The following is a 17,262-nucleotide window of genomic DNA, read 5'->3' on the forward strand; positions in this document are numbered from 1 at the left end:
CAGCAGGTTAAAGGCCCAGCCTGCAGTGCTGGCATCCCAAATGGGTCCCGGTTCAAGTCCTGGCTGCTCCTCTTCCAATCCAGCTCTCTGCTATGGCCCGGGAAGGCAGTGGAGGATGGCCCAAGTCCTTGGGCCCTGCACCCGCATGGGAGACCAGGAGAAGCACGAAGCACCTGGCTCCTGGCTTCGGATCAGCATGATGCGCCAGCCGCAGCGGCCATTGGAGGGTGAACCAACGGCAAAAAGGAAGACCTTTCTCTCTGTCTGTCTCTCTCACTATCCACTCTGCCTATCAAAAAATAAATAAATAAATAAGAATTGGAGATGGAGCATGGACTAGAACTTAGGTATTCCAATATCCCAAGGGCATCTTAACCACTAAGGGAACTCCCTCCCCACCTTTTACTCATGTCCTTATTTCCTCCTCCTACCTTCCCCTCACCAGTACCAATCTCTCTCATGCAGTGAGCAGTCTGCCCCTCACATACTGTGAACCAGAAGAGTCTTACATGCTGTTAAGATTGGAAGGTCCTTGCAGACAGGGCTTGACTTACTCATGTTTGTATTTTTTATAATACCTTATGTAATAATATGCTGAATAAATATTTTCTAAAATTACTCATCTCCTAATTAACGTTAACTTTGAGTCTCTATAATAAACAATAAGCATTTTCTAATTGTGTAGCTAACAAGGTTATAATTACTCACTGTGATAAGATCATCTCTTGCTCTGAGGACTTTCAGCCTTGCTTGATTCATTAAATTGGACATCTGACTGCAGAAAGTGTGGAAAAATAGTATCAGTAAAGCCTAACAAAAACTGTAGAGAAATGTACAGCATCCTATGCATGTGCAACAAAGACCTGATAAATACTTCTCTAATGATCCAAGATAAACATACACAGATACATTCCGTGGTTTCTACCAACTTATTTTTAAAGCAAATGGAACATTTATTTTGTAATTACCAGATGGCAAGTAAGCACTTTCACATCAGTTATTACAACTTACTCAATCAACAATCCTGTGCGGCTTCCATTTTCAGAAACAAGGAAAATGAACTTAAACAAATTGCCTAATGTCAGACAAGTAGTAAGTGTTGAAGTTAAGACCTGAATCCAAAGTGGTCAAAGCATCTACCTGGTCCTCTTGCCTCATTAACTTTTTTTGTTTTTCCATATTTGAAAAGCAGAGTTAGAGAGAGAGGAAAAGAGAGATCCACCATTTGCTAGTTCATTCCCCAAATGCCTGGAGCTGAGCCAGGCCAAAACCAGGAGCCTGGAACTCCATCTGGGTCTCCAAGTACTTGAACCATCATCTGTCGCATCCCAGATGCATTAGCAGGGAAGTGGATTGGAAGCAGAGACAGGTCCAATCCCAGGTACTCCCACATAGGATGTAAGTGTCCCAAGCTACAGCTCTGCCACAGCGCTTGCTACTGTCCCACTGACTTCTGAAAGCTTTAAGTTAGCACTATAACCTAGATCTACTTACATTTTCTTCTGCTGCTCAATCTGCTTTTCTTTCTTCTCATAGTATTCCATAATCTTCAATCTCTGGGTTTGCACAAGACGACCTTTCTCGATGTTGAATTCCTCTTCCGCCTACAGGGGAATTGACTAGTATTAATTCATTACATTAGATTTTGCAAAAATAATTTTATTCCAAGCAGCTGGTGACCAGGTATACTTCCTTTTATTATTTATTCCATAAGAAATCAAGAAATTTATCATGACTCTCATCTTTAAAGATGACTTCCTTCTGGGGCAGTCATTTAGCCTAGTGGTTAAGATGCTATATAAGATGCCTGTGTCCACACTAATTATGGCTCCTGACGGCTCCTGACACACCAGCTTCCTGCTAATGCAGACCCTAGGAGGTAGAAGTGACGGTTTGAGTAACTGGGCACCTGTCACCTATATGGGAGATTCGGATTGAGGTCCCAGCTCTCAGCTTTGACCTGGCATAGCTCTGGTTGTTGCAGACATTTAAGGAGTGAACTCAGCAGATGGGAGTTGTCTCTAAAACAGATTTCAAAATAAAGATTTTTTAATTTCAATTTTTTTAAAAGATTTATCTGAAAGGCAGTCAGAGAGAAGACCTTCTGTCCACTGATCCACTCCCTAAATGGCCAAAACAGCAAAGATGGGTCAATCCGATGCCAGCAGTCAAGAGCTTCTTCTGGATATCCCATGTGGGTACAGGGGCTCAAGAAATTGGGCCATCCTTCACTGCCCTCTCCGCAGCTTCCCTGGCTGTCTCAACAAGTGTTCTGGAAGGTATTTCACCTTCTAGCACAGCCAAGACAAGTTCAAAACTCTTCCATAGTCTTGGTCACACCGCTTTTGAACTGGGTGAGTCCTAACTTCTGGAGGTGCCAAATAAACTACAGAAGATCTAGGCTTCTTCTGGGTCAGCCACTGTGGTCAAAGATCACACTGCAAACACACTGTTCTTCTACCAGCAGACATGGTGAATATTCCAGGTATAGGATCACAGTCTGATGCTGGGGGTTCACAATGGAGTCTTCTGAAAAGTACACTGAATAAACATTGGTAGGAAACAGACACTCTACCAAGAGGGGCTTTCTTTTTTCATGTCTGCTATAAGGATTCAGGTATTGCTGCCATGAGACAATGAACACTTGGTTCCAGGAACTTCAGAGGCTGCTCTGGTCCACAAAATACTTCACCACCTTCCTGGCTGGGGTGGGCTCAGCACCTGCAGCATCAGAGCCCAAAGCCCAGGAGCATGTGGGGCACATTCCCACCAGGTTAGCAGTTCAGTCATTACTATGTTGTGCCCAAGCCACTGCCACCATCAGTAAAACTAAAAAATTTAACCCCGGATAACAGTATCCAGTAACAATGTTACAAAGGGAATATAAATCAGATAGGAGGTTCTGTGATGGTTCTGTTCATGAAAAAATTACTATGTATTCTAAATTTAATCCATTGGATTACTAATGGGCTAATTTAAAAAACACAGAATTTGTGTTACTTCCTATAAAATTTGGTCAAGTAACCTCAGTTTTAGTATCTTCCTTTGTAAAATGAAATAGAAAAATAATATTCTTTCTTCATAACAGTCTTTTTAAAGATTTATTTATTTGTTTGAAAGGCAGAGATATAGAGAAGGAGAGGCAGAGGCACAGGCAGGGAAAGATGTCTTCCATCCATTGGTTCAACTCCCCAAATGGCAGCAACAGCCAGGGCTACACAAGACAGAAGCCAGGAGCTTTCTCCAGGTCTCCCTTGTGGGTGGAGGGGCCCAAGGACCTGTACCATCCTCTCCTGCTTTCCCAGGTACATCAGCAAGGAGCTGGATTGGAAGTGGCACAGCTGTGACTCGAACTAAAGCCCTTATGGGATGCTGGCACTGCAGACAGCACCTTAACCTACTACAAACAGTGCTGGCCTTAACAGTCTTTTTTTTTTTTTTTTTTTTGAGTTCCAGTGGGCTTTTATTGAGATAAAGGAACAAAAATCCAGATTTTACTACTCATCTTTTCTGAACCTTGTAACCTCAGTAGACTCTGGTCCATAAATGTGTACATACAACATAACACATCCCAACAAGAACAGAGACCCACTAGAACATTTGCCAATTAACAGAAAGCCAATTTTTCCTTTCTCAAAATATTTTCAAAGTTTTGAGTTCCCACTGCTCATTTCTCAGTGGAAGTGGTCCCTTGTGGCTAGGGACGTTAGAATTTTCTCCCATTTTTACCAAACAAAAATAATTTCAAGTTTCAAAACAGGGAAGTCACTTTGTTTTCTCCAGGTACCCCTCCCCAAACCATTGGTTAAAATACAGCAGCCTGCATCTTAATAACCCAGCCCTACCCCTGCCCTTGCCTTACCCAGCACTGTCTACTGGAGAATTTAAATACACTTCTGTTGGAATCTGTCAGTGGAGGGGCAGAGTCCAGGTGCCAGGCTAGTTCCCTCTGACCTCATGAACTGTTGTAACCTTTGGACACTTAACTCTTTTTTTATATACATGAAGTTGAACATCCTTTTATTTGATTTTTTTTCTTTTTTTTTTATCTTTTATTTAATGAATATAAATTTCCAAATTACAGCTTATGGATTACAATGGCTTCACCCCCCCCCCATAACTTCCCTCCCACCCGCAACCCTCCCCTTTCCCACTCTCTCTCCCCTTCCATTCACATCAAGATTCATTTTCAATTCTCTTTACATACAGAAGATCAGTTTAGTATATATAAAGTAAAGATTTCAACAGTTTGCCCTCACATAGCAACACAAAGTGAAAAATGCTGTTGGAGTACTAGTTATAGCATTAAATCACAGTGTACAGCACATTAAGGACAGAGATCCTACATGATTTTTTTTTTTTAATTTTAATTTTTTTTTTTTTTTTTTTTTTGACAGGCGGAGTGGATAGTGAGAGAGAGACAGAGAGAAAGGTCTTCCTTTGCCGTTGGTTCACCCTCCAGTGGCCACTGCGGCCAGCACATCGCGCTGATCCGAAGCCAGGAGCCAGGTGCTTCTCCTGGTCTCCCATGCGGGTGCAGGGCCCAAGCACGTGGGCCATCCTCCACTGCCTTCCCGGGCCATAGCAGAGAGCTGGCCTGGAAGAGGGGCAACCGGGATAGAATCCGGCGCCCCAACCGGGACTAGAACCCAGTGTGCCGGCACCGCAAGGCGGAGGATTAGCCTGTTAAGCCACGGCGCCGGCCATGATTTTTTTTTTTAAATTGATTAATTTTCTATGTAATTTCCAATTTAACACCAAGGTTTTTTTTTTTTTTTCCATTTTCAATTATCTTTATATACAGGAGATCGATTCAGTATATACTAAGTGAAGATTTCATCAGTTTGCACCCACACAGAAACACAAAGTGGACACTTAACTCTTTACCCCAAAGATGAGTTATTAGATCAGAGGAGAGATTTTTCTTTGGGAGTTTTAAAAAACTATCTTTAGGGATATAAAGAACTATAAACTCACCAAAGTCCACTTAAGTTTACCAAAAAGCTGACTCACTTCAGCTGCCACCAGGCCAATAATTTTGTTTGACAGAAGTATTTGGCAAGAAAATGATTCCACAATAACAATTTTAAAGATACACAGAACGTTGAAAAAAATAGCAAATTAAAATAACATGGCTTAATTCCCAAGAACTTATTTCATCTTTTTGTTACTCATCTAGCAGGTCAGGAATGTGGTTAAAGGCAGTTTCTAATGAGGCTATGAGCTCCCAAAGTGTTTCTAAATCCTTAGTGCAGACAACCTCCCTGTAGGGGCACAGAACCCTCCCTCCCACCCCTATTAAAAATAGGAAAAGAAAAAAACTGAGGTGATCAGAATGAGATGTTTTAAATCCAACAATTTATACTAAAGGCTTTGGGCTAAGTTGTCTTGTTCTAACCACGCCTGATGGTATCAAACACAAAGCAAGAGTCCAAGGAAAGATGCTCCCATCTCATTCTGAAAACATAAACTGGTGACCACCCCACCCCCTACCCCCAACTTTTTGGGCCGACCCATGTTATGATGCTGGGACCAGACTGAAAATAAGCTATATTTAGGTTTTCCTTTCCCTTACTTCTTTCCAGGAAGATCTTAAAATGAACTTGCTGCATTCCTGAGGGAAAGGCAAGAAAGCTGTTTTCCCCATCAGAACACATGGGGAGACAAAAACCAAAAACATAGGCTCGAGGCAGCATGGTATGTAACAGTCCATAATTTATTACACAACTATACAACCATAAGCCAAACATGAATTGGATGCAGTTTTAGTATTAAAAATAGGGACTAGTTCTCACTCAACTGAACCACACTGGAAAAATATAACCATTACTGAAAACAAACAAAACCAATATTGGAAACAATCTGAAAATAATTCCAATAACAATGTGGAAGGATCCCCAAATAAAAAAATTGTAAAAAGAAAAAATAAAAAGGAAAAAGACTAGGCTTTGACCCAGTCGTTAGAGCATCTTTCCATTTAACAATTTCTATTCAAGAGTCAAGCACCAAAACTGGACAGCTGCTTCTGTAAGACTGTGTCCAATAGTGGTGTCCCAGACAGTCTAAGTGCCACTCCTCCTCAGAGGCTGTACTTCAATAATACTTTCCATTTTAAGTCTGTGCTTTAAGAGGGACCCACAGGCACGCGGCACCAGGCATAGCAGTCAGAAGTTGGCAAAGGAGACTGCACTTCTTTTAAAAGTCACCCACATGCCCTCTAGAGAGATTAAAAAAAAACAAAACAAAACAAAAAAAAAAAAACTGCATTTATACTGCTGTCTTGCTTTTGCTCTAATGAAATGATCCCTCTTATCTCACCAGAGGTGGGGGAGAACGAGAGCTGCATCAGTACAGGGGCAAGATTTTTTGGTCAAAAGTTAACACCTTTTCAATCCCCTCCCACATCCCTTCCTGGGAATAGGTTAGCTCCTTAATTAGGGTTTGCATTTAGTAACCAGTGTTGACTGGATAGACAGTGAGTGACTTGGAGCTTGCTCTTTTTTGGGTTTGTACTGTGCAGCTCTTGCTACAGTTGTTACAGAGTTAGGGCTCTGTCTGATCAGGAGGCATCTGCAGGATTTTTATCCCCAGGGAATTTCTGGATGAATCACAAAATAGTCTCTTAGAATTAGGCAGAGTTTTTTTTTTAAAAAAAGCAATCTCAAATAATTGATTTCTTTATCCAGATGTGTTAAGCATGAAGGCATATGCAAGACTTATCTTGCAATATTATTGTTAAGGTTTTGAAAAATAGAATATGGAAATTAATTTTAATTTGTTTTTTGCTTTTCTCCCACCAGATGCCTCCTGATTGACCTAGTACTCTGGGTTAAAGGGAATTAAAAACATTTAAAAAAAAAATTCACTGGTTTTGATTCATCTCACTCCTTTTGCCTGGAGATCAGGCCAAACATCAAGCATGTTGGGAGGGGCACAATTTAAAGCAACACTATTGACTGTAAAGCATCTGGCAGCAATTTACAATGCAAAATGACAGGACAATTCTTGTCACAACACAAGATGGCAAGCAGCTTTTTGTTGCGTGGAAGTTAACAACTCTCAAGGGTTGCCCATTCCTGCAAAAGTTTATGGATTAAGGTGGGCAGAGGGCAACACATTTACACACTTAAGGAGATGACCCATTGAAAATAAAGCTCCTGAACTGCTAACATTACCAAAGCTGGTACTGGCTACTACTCAGAAATGCAAATCCATGCTTTGAACATATATGGTTCAAGGACACTGCCACCCCACAGAATTCCCACACTGCAAAATGATTCATCTTTGCCCCTTTCACAGAGTCTGAGCTTCCCCCTCAAAATTCTAAAGAGAAAAGAAGCAGAATCAGAGAGCTTCTCAAAAAATCATCTTGAATTATAGATTTTTGAAGCTTCCTTGCTCTCTCTGATAAGCCTGCTAAAAAGGTACCAGATGAGGCAGTGTGACATCATAGAGTGTACCCCAGACTTACGGGCCTCTCTTCTAACACAGGGTTGCATTGATGCCTGCTTTCTATATTAAGAGGCCAAGAGCTTTTTAGAATTTAGTGTTGCGGAAAACTGAGCCCCTCTCATCTTTAGCTGCTCCCATAATCACTCTAATCCCCTTAATCTCAGCAACCTTCATCCAGAAAAAAAATTATATATATATGTATATATATACATATGAACCCAGAAAAACTTATTTACAAAGTTTATACAAGTATACACACCCAATTTTCTATGGGACACGCTTTGCCACAGAGGAAAGAGGGTCAAGGCTCTGACATGTCTACACATCAAGTGCCATACTGCTAATGGAGGCGTATGTAAACCAGTCTTTAGTGTTCTGCTATAGAGCACAAAGGCTTGTCATACGGCTCCTGCAATGATTGACTGCTCTTTTCTTTGGGAGCGATGATGTTGAATCTACTCAGCCCAGAAGATATTTTTACTTGGGATTGTTTTTTTTTAAATACATGTATTTACAGTGTGGATGAACTGCAGTTGCATATCAACTCCTCCACATAAAGAAAGAAAATGGTGTTAAACATTACTAATAAGCTTCATCTTCCAGCCCTGGGCTTGAGCAGAAAGGGAAGAGAAAGATTTCAATTTGAAACCAAAATAAAAAGACGTAAATTTTAAAATAAAGTAGAAAGGAAAGAAATAAATAATTACTATTGTTGATTCCTTGGGCTGTGTCTAAGATGATATTCTGAATGGTCTCATAGCATAAGGCACTTCGCATAAATAAGTAATAAGCTCTTCAGGCTTAAAAAATGGATGAGTAATCAAAGAGAAGTTGAAATGCACGAGAGTCAGCTGTTGGAGAAATTGGAAATCGTAGACAAGCTTATGTGTTCACTGAGATTCTTCTCTTTTTAGGGTTTCTCCCCTTCTCTTCTTTCTCCTCCTTCCTTGTCCCCTTTCCCCAGAAAACAGTTTTTTTAAAACCAGCAGTTAGTGCAACTAATGTTCAGTCAGCACACAGTGCAAACAAGTGGAACAAAAAAGGTATATCCCTTCTTTTCAGCTTTTTTTCTCTTCACCAGTTAAAAGAAAAAAATGTCTGAGATCTTTTATGTCTTCATAGTTTCAAAATAAAAGATGAAAAACCCACAAAGAGAAGAGCATCCCCCCAAAAAATGATGTGTCACAGAACCAAACGAGCCTTCTGTGGTGTGTCAAAGCATGCTTGTTAAAGTTTCTCGTCTTCTACAGGCTCGCTGTGGTATTCTGCCACATATAGGCTCTTGTCAATGTTGCTTGGGATAGGTTTAATTTCTGTTCCCAGCTGCTCCTCAATACTTTTCAGATTGAAACGATCATCATATGTGATCAAATTGATGGCTAAGCCAAGATGACCAAAGCGACCTGATCTTCCAATACGATGAAGATAGGTCTCTGCTAGCTTTGGAAAGTCAAAGTTTATTACCACATTCACAGCTTGTGGTAAAAAGATCAGTGCAAACAAGATTGCGGCATAAGCCATTTCAGAAATCATGAAATACACGATTTATATGTTCCTGCCTCATTTTAGCATGAATATAGAAGAATAACCCAGTTGAGAAATCTTCTTGGCTAGCAATTCAACTCTCTGAGAGGAATTACAGAAAATGATTGACTGGTTTATCTGAAGCCTGGAGAAAAGTGTGTTGAGGCAGTGTACTTTTTGGCACTCAGTTACATATGCGTAGTACTGGGTTACTCCCTTCAGAGTTAGTTCCTCCATCAGGTTAATCTCATAGGGTTTCTGTAAACGGGCTCATGAATTTTTGTACACTAAGAGGGAACGTAGCGGAATATAGTAAAATCTGCCTGTTTTTAGGTAGCGTGAGAATAATATCCTCCATTATCTGCACAAAATCCTGTGACAGCAACTTATCTGCCTCATCCAGTACTATCATCTGGACATGATCAACCTTTGCTACTCCTTTCTTGATAAGATCCACAGGGGTAGCAATCACCACGTGCACTGTGTCGTCAAGCCTCATTATGTCATCCCGTAAATTGGTTCCTCCTGCGGTTGCCATCACTTTGGCCCCTCCCGTGTGTTTGCTGACCTGGATGCAAATTTGACCTGTAGAGCAAGTTCTCTAGTGGGAACAATCACCATTGCTTGTATATTGTCCTTCTTCAGGTCTAGCCATTCAAGTAAGGGAATGAGGTAGGCACCGCTCTTGCCTGTTCCATTTTTTGCTCTAGCTAAGATATCCCTACCAGATAAAGCAATGGGAATGCTCTCCTCCTGAATAGGAGATGGCTTTTCCCAGCCCATTTCAAAAATTCCCATCAATAACTCCCGTTTCAAACAATAATCTTCAAACTCATTTCCTTTCGTGGAGGTCACATCCAAAGTCTTGATTCTTAGATCCTTTGGAGGGAGTTTTAAAGTCTTTTTCCAGTCGTCACCAGGTTTAATAGTGGTGGTCAAACTCTGTGCTTGCTGCTGAGTGCCATTATTGATTGTGTTGGTGGTTTTCAGCTGGTTCATCTGTTGCTGTGTCTGTGTGCCCCCTCCTCCAGGGCCACCACTGGGTTTCACAGGGCCCCTCAGCTGACCATTCTGACTGGACACACCCATTATAACAGGGTTCTCTGTTCTGGCCATGCTCATGCTGTGTTAATTGCAAAGGTGTCTCTTTCAAACTTCAAAACTTTTCAAAGTCAGTAGAGAAACTATAATAACAGTTTATTAGGCTCTCCAAAACGAAGAGATAAATATAAGTCTTGCTCAATACATGGGTCCTTTATTGCAATGCAGACAAACACCTGTAAGTCTCTGAACAGAAAGCAGCTTAAGTTAATTTGCTCTTACACCGCATCAACTTTTTATTTTAAAAAGCCCTCTAACAAGGTTGAGTTATATCTGAATTCACTCAGTTCAATCACCGAGGCCACTCCCACTCGGCACCCTCGGTCCTTTATGTTAACTCCCTTAACAGTCTTTTAAAAGTTATAGAGGAGGGCCGGCGCTGCAGCGCAGCGGGTTAACACCCTGGCTTGAAACACCGGCATATAGGCGCCGGTTTGAGACCCACTGCTCCACTTTCAATCCAGCCCTCTGCTATGGCCTGGGAAAGCAGTACAAGATGGGCTAAGTCCTTGGGCCACTGCACCCACGTGGGAGACCTGGGAGAAGCTCCTGGCTTTGGATCGGCGCAACTCCGGCTATTGCGACCAATTGGGGAGTGAACCAACAGATGGAAGACCTCTCTGTCTCTGTCTGTCTGTCTGTCTCTCTCTCTCTCTCTGGTTCCTGGCTTCAGATTGGCACAGCTCCAGCCGTTTCGGCCATTTGGGGAGTGAACTAGCTGATGGAAGACCTCTCTCTCTCTGCCTCTGCCTCTCTGTAACTCTGCCTTTCAAATAAATACATAAATCTTTAAAAAAGACTGTTTTTATTTCTTCACTTTCATTCCATTCTTTTAAAGATTTATTTACTTATTTGAAAACCAGAGTTAGTTACAGAGGAGCAACACGGGCAGAGAGAGATCGTTTTTCCATCTGCTGGTTCACTCCCCAAATGGCCGCCAATGACCAGAGCTGGGCCAGGCCAAAGCAGGAATCAGAAGCCAGGAGCTTCATCCACGTTGTCCAAATGGGTGCAGGGGCCCAAGCACTTGGGCCATCTTCCACTGTTTTCCCAGGAGCACTAGTAGGGATCTGGATTGGAAGTGGAAAAGCCAGGACACAAACCAGGAGCCCATATGGGATGCCAGAATTGTAGGCTGTAGCTTAACCTGCGTGCCAGGGCTAGTCCCATTTATTATTCTTCTTAAGCATTTATTTATTTACTTGAAAGGCAGTTAGAGAGAGAAAAACAGGGAGGAAGGGAGAAAGAGATATCTTCCATCTAACTGGTTCACTCCCCAAATGTCTGCAATGGCCTGGGCTGGGCCAAGCCTAAGCCAGAAATCCATTTGAGTGTCACAGGTGGGTAACAGGGGCCTACGCAGTTAGACCATCTTTTGCTGCCTGCCCAGGAGCATTTAGCAGGAAGCTGGATTGGAAGTGGAGCAGCCAGGACTTCAACTGGTACTCACAGGCAATGCTGACACTGCAGGAGGCAGCTTAACCTGCTAAGCCTCAGTGCTGGTCCCCAAGCACATACATTTTTCTTTCTTTTAAGATTTATTTATTTTTTTGAAAAGCAGAGATACCAAGAGAAAAGGAGAGAGAGAGACAGAGATATTTCATCCACTGGTTTATTCCCGAAACAGCTAAAGCCAGGAGCCAGAAGCATCTTCCAGGTCTCCCAAGAGGCATATACATTTTTAAGGCTGTATAAGTAACAAATGTAACCACAGTGGGTGCATTAAAATAAGAATGGAAGTAGAAGAAGACCATACATTTTGGTCATTTTCTAAAAATATTTTAAAGATAAAGGTCTTAAAATGTCTGTATAATACCTAGGGAGAAGAACAATTTGATATACCATTAAGAAACACCAATTGGCATAAACAATGTTTAACTAAAAATACAGATAAAAATTTCAAATGCTGACTATCACCTTGGTAATGTACAGGGGCTTTCATTTTTTCCCCCTTAAATCTCAGAGGCAGGGGGGCAGAGAGAGGGAAGGTGCGAGATCAAGAGTGAGTGCAAGCACATCGCACATGAGCTCCAACTCCCACCCACTGCTTCATTTCACAAATACCAGGGCTACTGAGCCGAAGCTGAACTTAGGAGTTGGGAAGGCAACCAGATCTCCCATATGGATAACAGGAACCCAATTACTTGAGTCATCACTATCGCCGCCCAGACACTGGAGTCAGGAGCAAAGCTAGATACTGAACTCAGGCATGCTGATATAAGACCAGGGACTTTAAAAGACTATACCTTCCCCTAGTGAACTATCAAATTTAGCCAGAGACAGCTAAATGTTGAATTTCAGATTACAGCAGAAAATTAACCCATTTATTACATTTCTAGCCCCACCATAAAATTTCAGGATACTCACTGGTGATAACAACAATTGGAAAGGAAAAGTTATTTTTAACTTTAAAGATACACATGTATTCTTCTTAGTCCCACACAATGTATTAAACAACTTTACTACTGTTTATTATTAGAGCAGAACAGTATGAAACCTTGATAGCTTAAAACTAGAAAATGGCTCTCACCTTTGCATCTATTTCTTCTGCTTTCTCGTTGGCTTCTTGTTCAATGAAAGCCATCATGTGCTTAATCTATAAGGAAAAAGGTATTTTATTTTTCAATTCAACAAAAGAAAATACAATTATCTTTCCTGATTCACTCAATAATCATTTATTGAAAGCATATCATGCACTGAATACAAACACGTATATGTAACAGTTTCTACCCTACAGAAAACAGTCTGGAGTTTGTTCTAGCACACTGACAAAATGCAACATTCAATAACACAAACAGGTCATCATCCTACTCTCAAGCAGCTTGAAATACACAGGAGGATGGCTACATACCTCCCTCTACCTCACACTCTCCATCCAGTATCCTCTTTCTCTTCTCCATCCCTAATGAAATGTTTTCAAAAGCCAAGCACACTTAATCTTTTAACTTTTTTTAAAAAAGATTTATTTATTTATTTGCAAGTCAGAGTTACAGAGAGAGAGGAGACAAAGAGAGGACTTCTATCTGATGGTTCACTCCCCAACTGGCCGCAACAGCCGGAGCTGTGCCGACCCGAAGCTAGGAGCCAGGAGCTTCTTCCCGGTCTCCCATGCAGGTGCAGGAGTCCAAGGAATTGGGTCATCTTCTACTGCTTCCCCAGGCCACAGCAGAGAGCTGGATCGGAAGTGGAGCAGCCAGGACTAGAACTGGCACCCATATGGGATGTCAGCACTGCAGGCGGCAGCTTTACCCGCTACGCCACAGTGCTGCCCCTTAACCTTTTAACTTTCTTACATCCTACTCTCAATACACTTCAAGGCCCCCTCTCTCTCTGAATGCAGTCTCATAAAGTGACAGTCTCCTTGCCCTTGAATCTTGATATTGATGTTTTTAAAATTTTATTTATTTAAAATGTGGACAGAGAAGGAAAGGGGGGAAGAGGAATACAGAGGGAAGGAGAGGAATACTATCTATCCACTGGTTCATACCCAAATGCCTCCAACAGTCAGGGCTGGGTCAGGCTGAAGCCAGGAGTTAAGAATTCCATCTTGGTCTCCCACATGGGTGGCAAGAGCCCAATTACTTGGGTCATTACCTGCTACCTCTCAGGCTAAACCCACTGCACCACAACGCCCACCCCAATCTTACTTGATCTTTCATCATAACTTAATACAATGACCATCTTTCCCTTCTTGAATAATCTCTTCCTTAGCTTCCATAACTTCTCCCCTGCTCTCCTTAGTTCTATGGGGCCATTCTCTTCTTCCTCAGCCTCCTAGACAGCTTTCTGGACAACCTACTGATAGTAACCTGAGTTCAACCCAATCAATATTAACTGTTTATCAGTCCTCTCCCCACCTCTCACTTTGATCTCTGTCTCGGGGACTTAGCATCAACATCTTACTTTGCTTCCTTCTACCTCAGTCCTCACATCCAATCAGCTAGCTAAGTCCTAGCAATTCTCTCTTCTACTAGTTCAATTTGCCCACAATGTTCCATCCTTGGAGATACTACTCTAGTCCTCACCCATCATTTCTCACTGGAGTTGTTACAGCTTCCAAATTTCTTTCCCTACCACCAATCCTCTACCAATCTACACTGCAATGACAGATCCTTTCAAAATGCCCATGATGAGGTGAGCATTTGGTGCAGTGGCTGGGAATGCCCAAATGCCATATCTGAGCACCTGATTCAATTCCCAGTTCATCTATTTCTGATCCAGCTTCCTGCTAACATGCATCCTGGAAAGAAACAGATAACAGTTCAAGTACTTGGACCCCTGCTAACCCATGTGGGAGACTCACATTGAGTTCCAGGCCTGGCTTCAGCCTGGCTGCTGCAGACATCTGGGAAGTAAACCAGTAAATGGAGGATTTCTTTCAGTCTGTTTCCATGACTTTCAAATAAAAATGCAATTTTTTTTAAAAAAAATGCCTATCTTACCCTGCATCACTCTACCCCCACTAAGACAAAATGCAAAGATTTCAGAAGATCCTCTCATCACTGCTATATTTTACACATCACATGAAACAAATCCCCTGCTCACCACTCCTCAGACCACCTGCTCCTGCAATAGCAAATCTATTTAACTTCCTTGACCTCATCATTTTCTTTCTTATCTCTAAGACTTCAAACACATTCTTCCTTCCAGTTGGCATATTCTTTTATTTATTTATTTTGCCAGAGATAGACAGTGAGAGGGAGAGACAGAGAGAAAGGTCTTCCCTCTGTTGGCTCACTCCCCAAATGGCCACTATGGCCGGCGCGCTGTGCTGATCCGAAGCCAGCAGCCAGGTGCCTCCCCCTGGTCTCCCACACGGGTGCAGGGGCCCAAGCACTTGGGCCATCCCCCAATGCCTTCCCAGGCCACAGCAGAAAGCTGTGGCTGGAAGAGGAACAACCGGGACCAGAACCCGGCGCCCAAATGGGATGCCGGCGCCACAGGCGGAGGATTAGCCAAGTGAGCTACAGCACCGGCCCCCAGTTGGCATATTCTTACTATCCCTCTTCATCTAGCTAACATTTCAGGCCTTTGCTCACTTAATTGTTAACTTCTTTGGGAAATCATTCCTGATTCTCTCATGTATGCTTATCTCAGACACTCTACATCCTATCTACCACAGTGCCTAAGCATATTTGTAAATATTTGTTTATACATTCCTACCCTCAACTCATCTATAAGCAAGGAATTTCCTAAAGAGTTGTAGATCACTGGCTACAATTGGAGAATAAGGTCCACTTATTCTGAATGGAGCCTGAGAGATGGTCTTTTACATCCAGAACACAGAATAATCAACACCACAGCAGGTATTCAATAAACATTCATGAGTAAATGAAAATCTGGAGTTTCAAGCCTTCTGAGTAGTACAGGGCATCCCAGGTACTTTCCAGGGTCCCACAGTCTAAAAACAAGTCCCAAAGCAGCTTCTCTATCTAAAAATATACCATAAATCTAATATACACATAGTTGTGCAAAAGTGAGTCAGTGCTATCGTGCAGCACGTTAAGCCACTGTATGGACACCAGCATCCCATATCCCAGTGCTGGTAAGTCCCATCTGCTCTGCTTCCAATCTAGCTCCATGCCAATGCGCCAGGCAAAGCAGTAGAAGATGGTCCAAGTACTTGGGCCCCTGCCACTCACATGAGTTCCTGGCTCTTGTCTTCAGTTTGACACAGCCTGGCCATTGACACCATTTGGGGAGTGAACAGTGGAAGGAAAATCTGTAACTGCCTTCCAAATAAATAAATCTAGAAAACAAAAATACAAGCTCATAGCATCAAGATCTTAAGATACATAGAAAGTTTTTTTTTTTTTTTAATCAAAATCCTTAGGAGCCACTCTACTTTTGAGGTGCCAAAAAATTATAACTAGAGCCTATGGTATAGACACTTCAACTTTTTTCTTTAAAAAACAATCTTTTTTTTTTAAGATTTATTTATTTGAAAGGCAGAATTACATAGAGGGAGAGAGAGAGAGATCAATTTTCCATCTGGTGATTCACTCTCCAAATGGTTGCAACAGCCAGAGCTGGACCAACCCAAAGCCAAGAGCCAGGAGCTTCTTCCAGGCCTTCTATGTGGATACAGCGCCCAAGAACTTGGGCCATTTTCTGCTGCTTTCCCAGGCACATTAGCAGGGAACTGAATTTGAAGTAGAACCCATATGGGATGCCTGCACCACTGGTGGCAGTGTTACCTGTTATGCAACATTGCTAGCCTGATACTTCAACTGTTATAAAACTGCAGGCAGGCCTTGAAATATGTGGAGCATCTAATCCACAGCTCTATGTATGGAAAATCACTAACCTCATGTAAGGAATTAGCCCCCACAGATGGTATGCATGTGATCATGGTGAGGAATAGCATCTCTACAAATGCAGTTTGAAGCCTCACTAAGCTCACTCTGTCTGGATTTTTTTTTTAAATGGGCATTTTATATTTTTTAATTTTTTAAAAAAATTTTAAATGGGCATTTTATATTTTTTAATTAATTTTTAATTAATTTGAAAGACAGAGTTACAAACAAAGAGAGGGAGAGACAAAAGAGAGAAGTTTTCCATCTGCTGGTTCACTCCCCAGATGGCTGCAATGGCCAGAGCTGGAGGGATCTGAAGCAGGAGCCAGGAGCTTCATCAATGCCTCCCACATAGGTGCAGGGGCCCAAGCAGTTGGGCCATCTTCTACTGCTTTCCCAGGCCATCAGCAGCGAGCTGGATTGGAAGAGGAGCAGGAGGGACTGGAACTGGCACCCATATGGGGTGTCAGTGCCACAGGCAGAGGCTTAACCCACTCCACCACAGCGTGGGCCCCTGGAATTTTTAAAGTAGTTTAAGTACAATAATCAAAAGTGGTGTTTATAAATGCTACAAGACAAGTTTGGCCTTTAAAGGTGAACCCTGATTCAAACCTGTATTATCTGCTTTTATCACTCCTGCTGTACTCTCAGCTACCAGATTTGACCAGAACAGCATAGCCTAGAGCAAAACACAGATTTTAACGCAGGTCAGAGAAGCATATTTACAGTCAACCAAGAGTTCTATGAAGAAAAATAATTTCAACCCCTTAAAGATATTCAACTCCATCCCAAAGGCAGAAAACAACTGACTTTTCAACAATACTTTCTTCTTCCTGTTAACCCAGTAATTAAGTTTTTTGGATTCCTTAAAAAATTTGATGAAATAAAT

General features: G+C 42.0%; 1 protein-coding gene and 1 pseudogene across 3 annotated transcripts in view; both read right to left on the reverse strand.

Annotated features, from left to right (window-relative positions):
* ATP6V1E1 (ATPase H+ transporting V1 subunit E1) overlaps positions 1-17,262 on the reverse strand; it is a 30,541-nt gene that overhangs the window by 11,585 nt on the left and 1,694 nt on the right. For 2 of the 3 annotated variants that reach the window (XM_062194448.1, XM_062194446.1), the window contains exons 2-4: positions 12,608-12,673; positions 1,495-1,604; positions 709-775 (exon numbers count right to left, since the gene is read on the reverse strand). In XM_062194448.1, the coding sequence (XP_062050432.1) occupies positions 709-775; positions 1,495-1,604; positions 12,608-12,673 (243 nt within the window). Of the gene's footprint in view, positions 1-708; positions 776-1,494; positions 1,605-12,607; positions 12,674-16,985; positions 17,053-17,262 lie in introns of all 3 variants that reach the window. The other variant, XM_062194447.1, reaches the window with a different exon arrangement.
* LOC133762396 (probable ATP-dependent RNA helicase DDX6) lies at positions 8,227-10,235 on the reverse strand (annotated as a pseudogene).

This window comes from Lepus europaeus, chromosome 6, assembly GCF_033115175.1.
Source record: "Lepus europaeus isolate LE1 chromosome 6, mLepTim1.pri, whole genome shotgun sequence".
In the NCBI taxonomy this organism is placed as follows: Eukaryota; Metazoa; Chordata; class Mammalia; order Lagomorpha; family Leporidae; genus Lepus; species Lepus europaeus.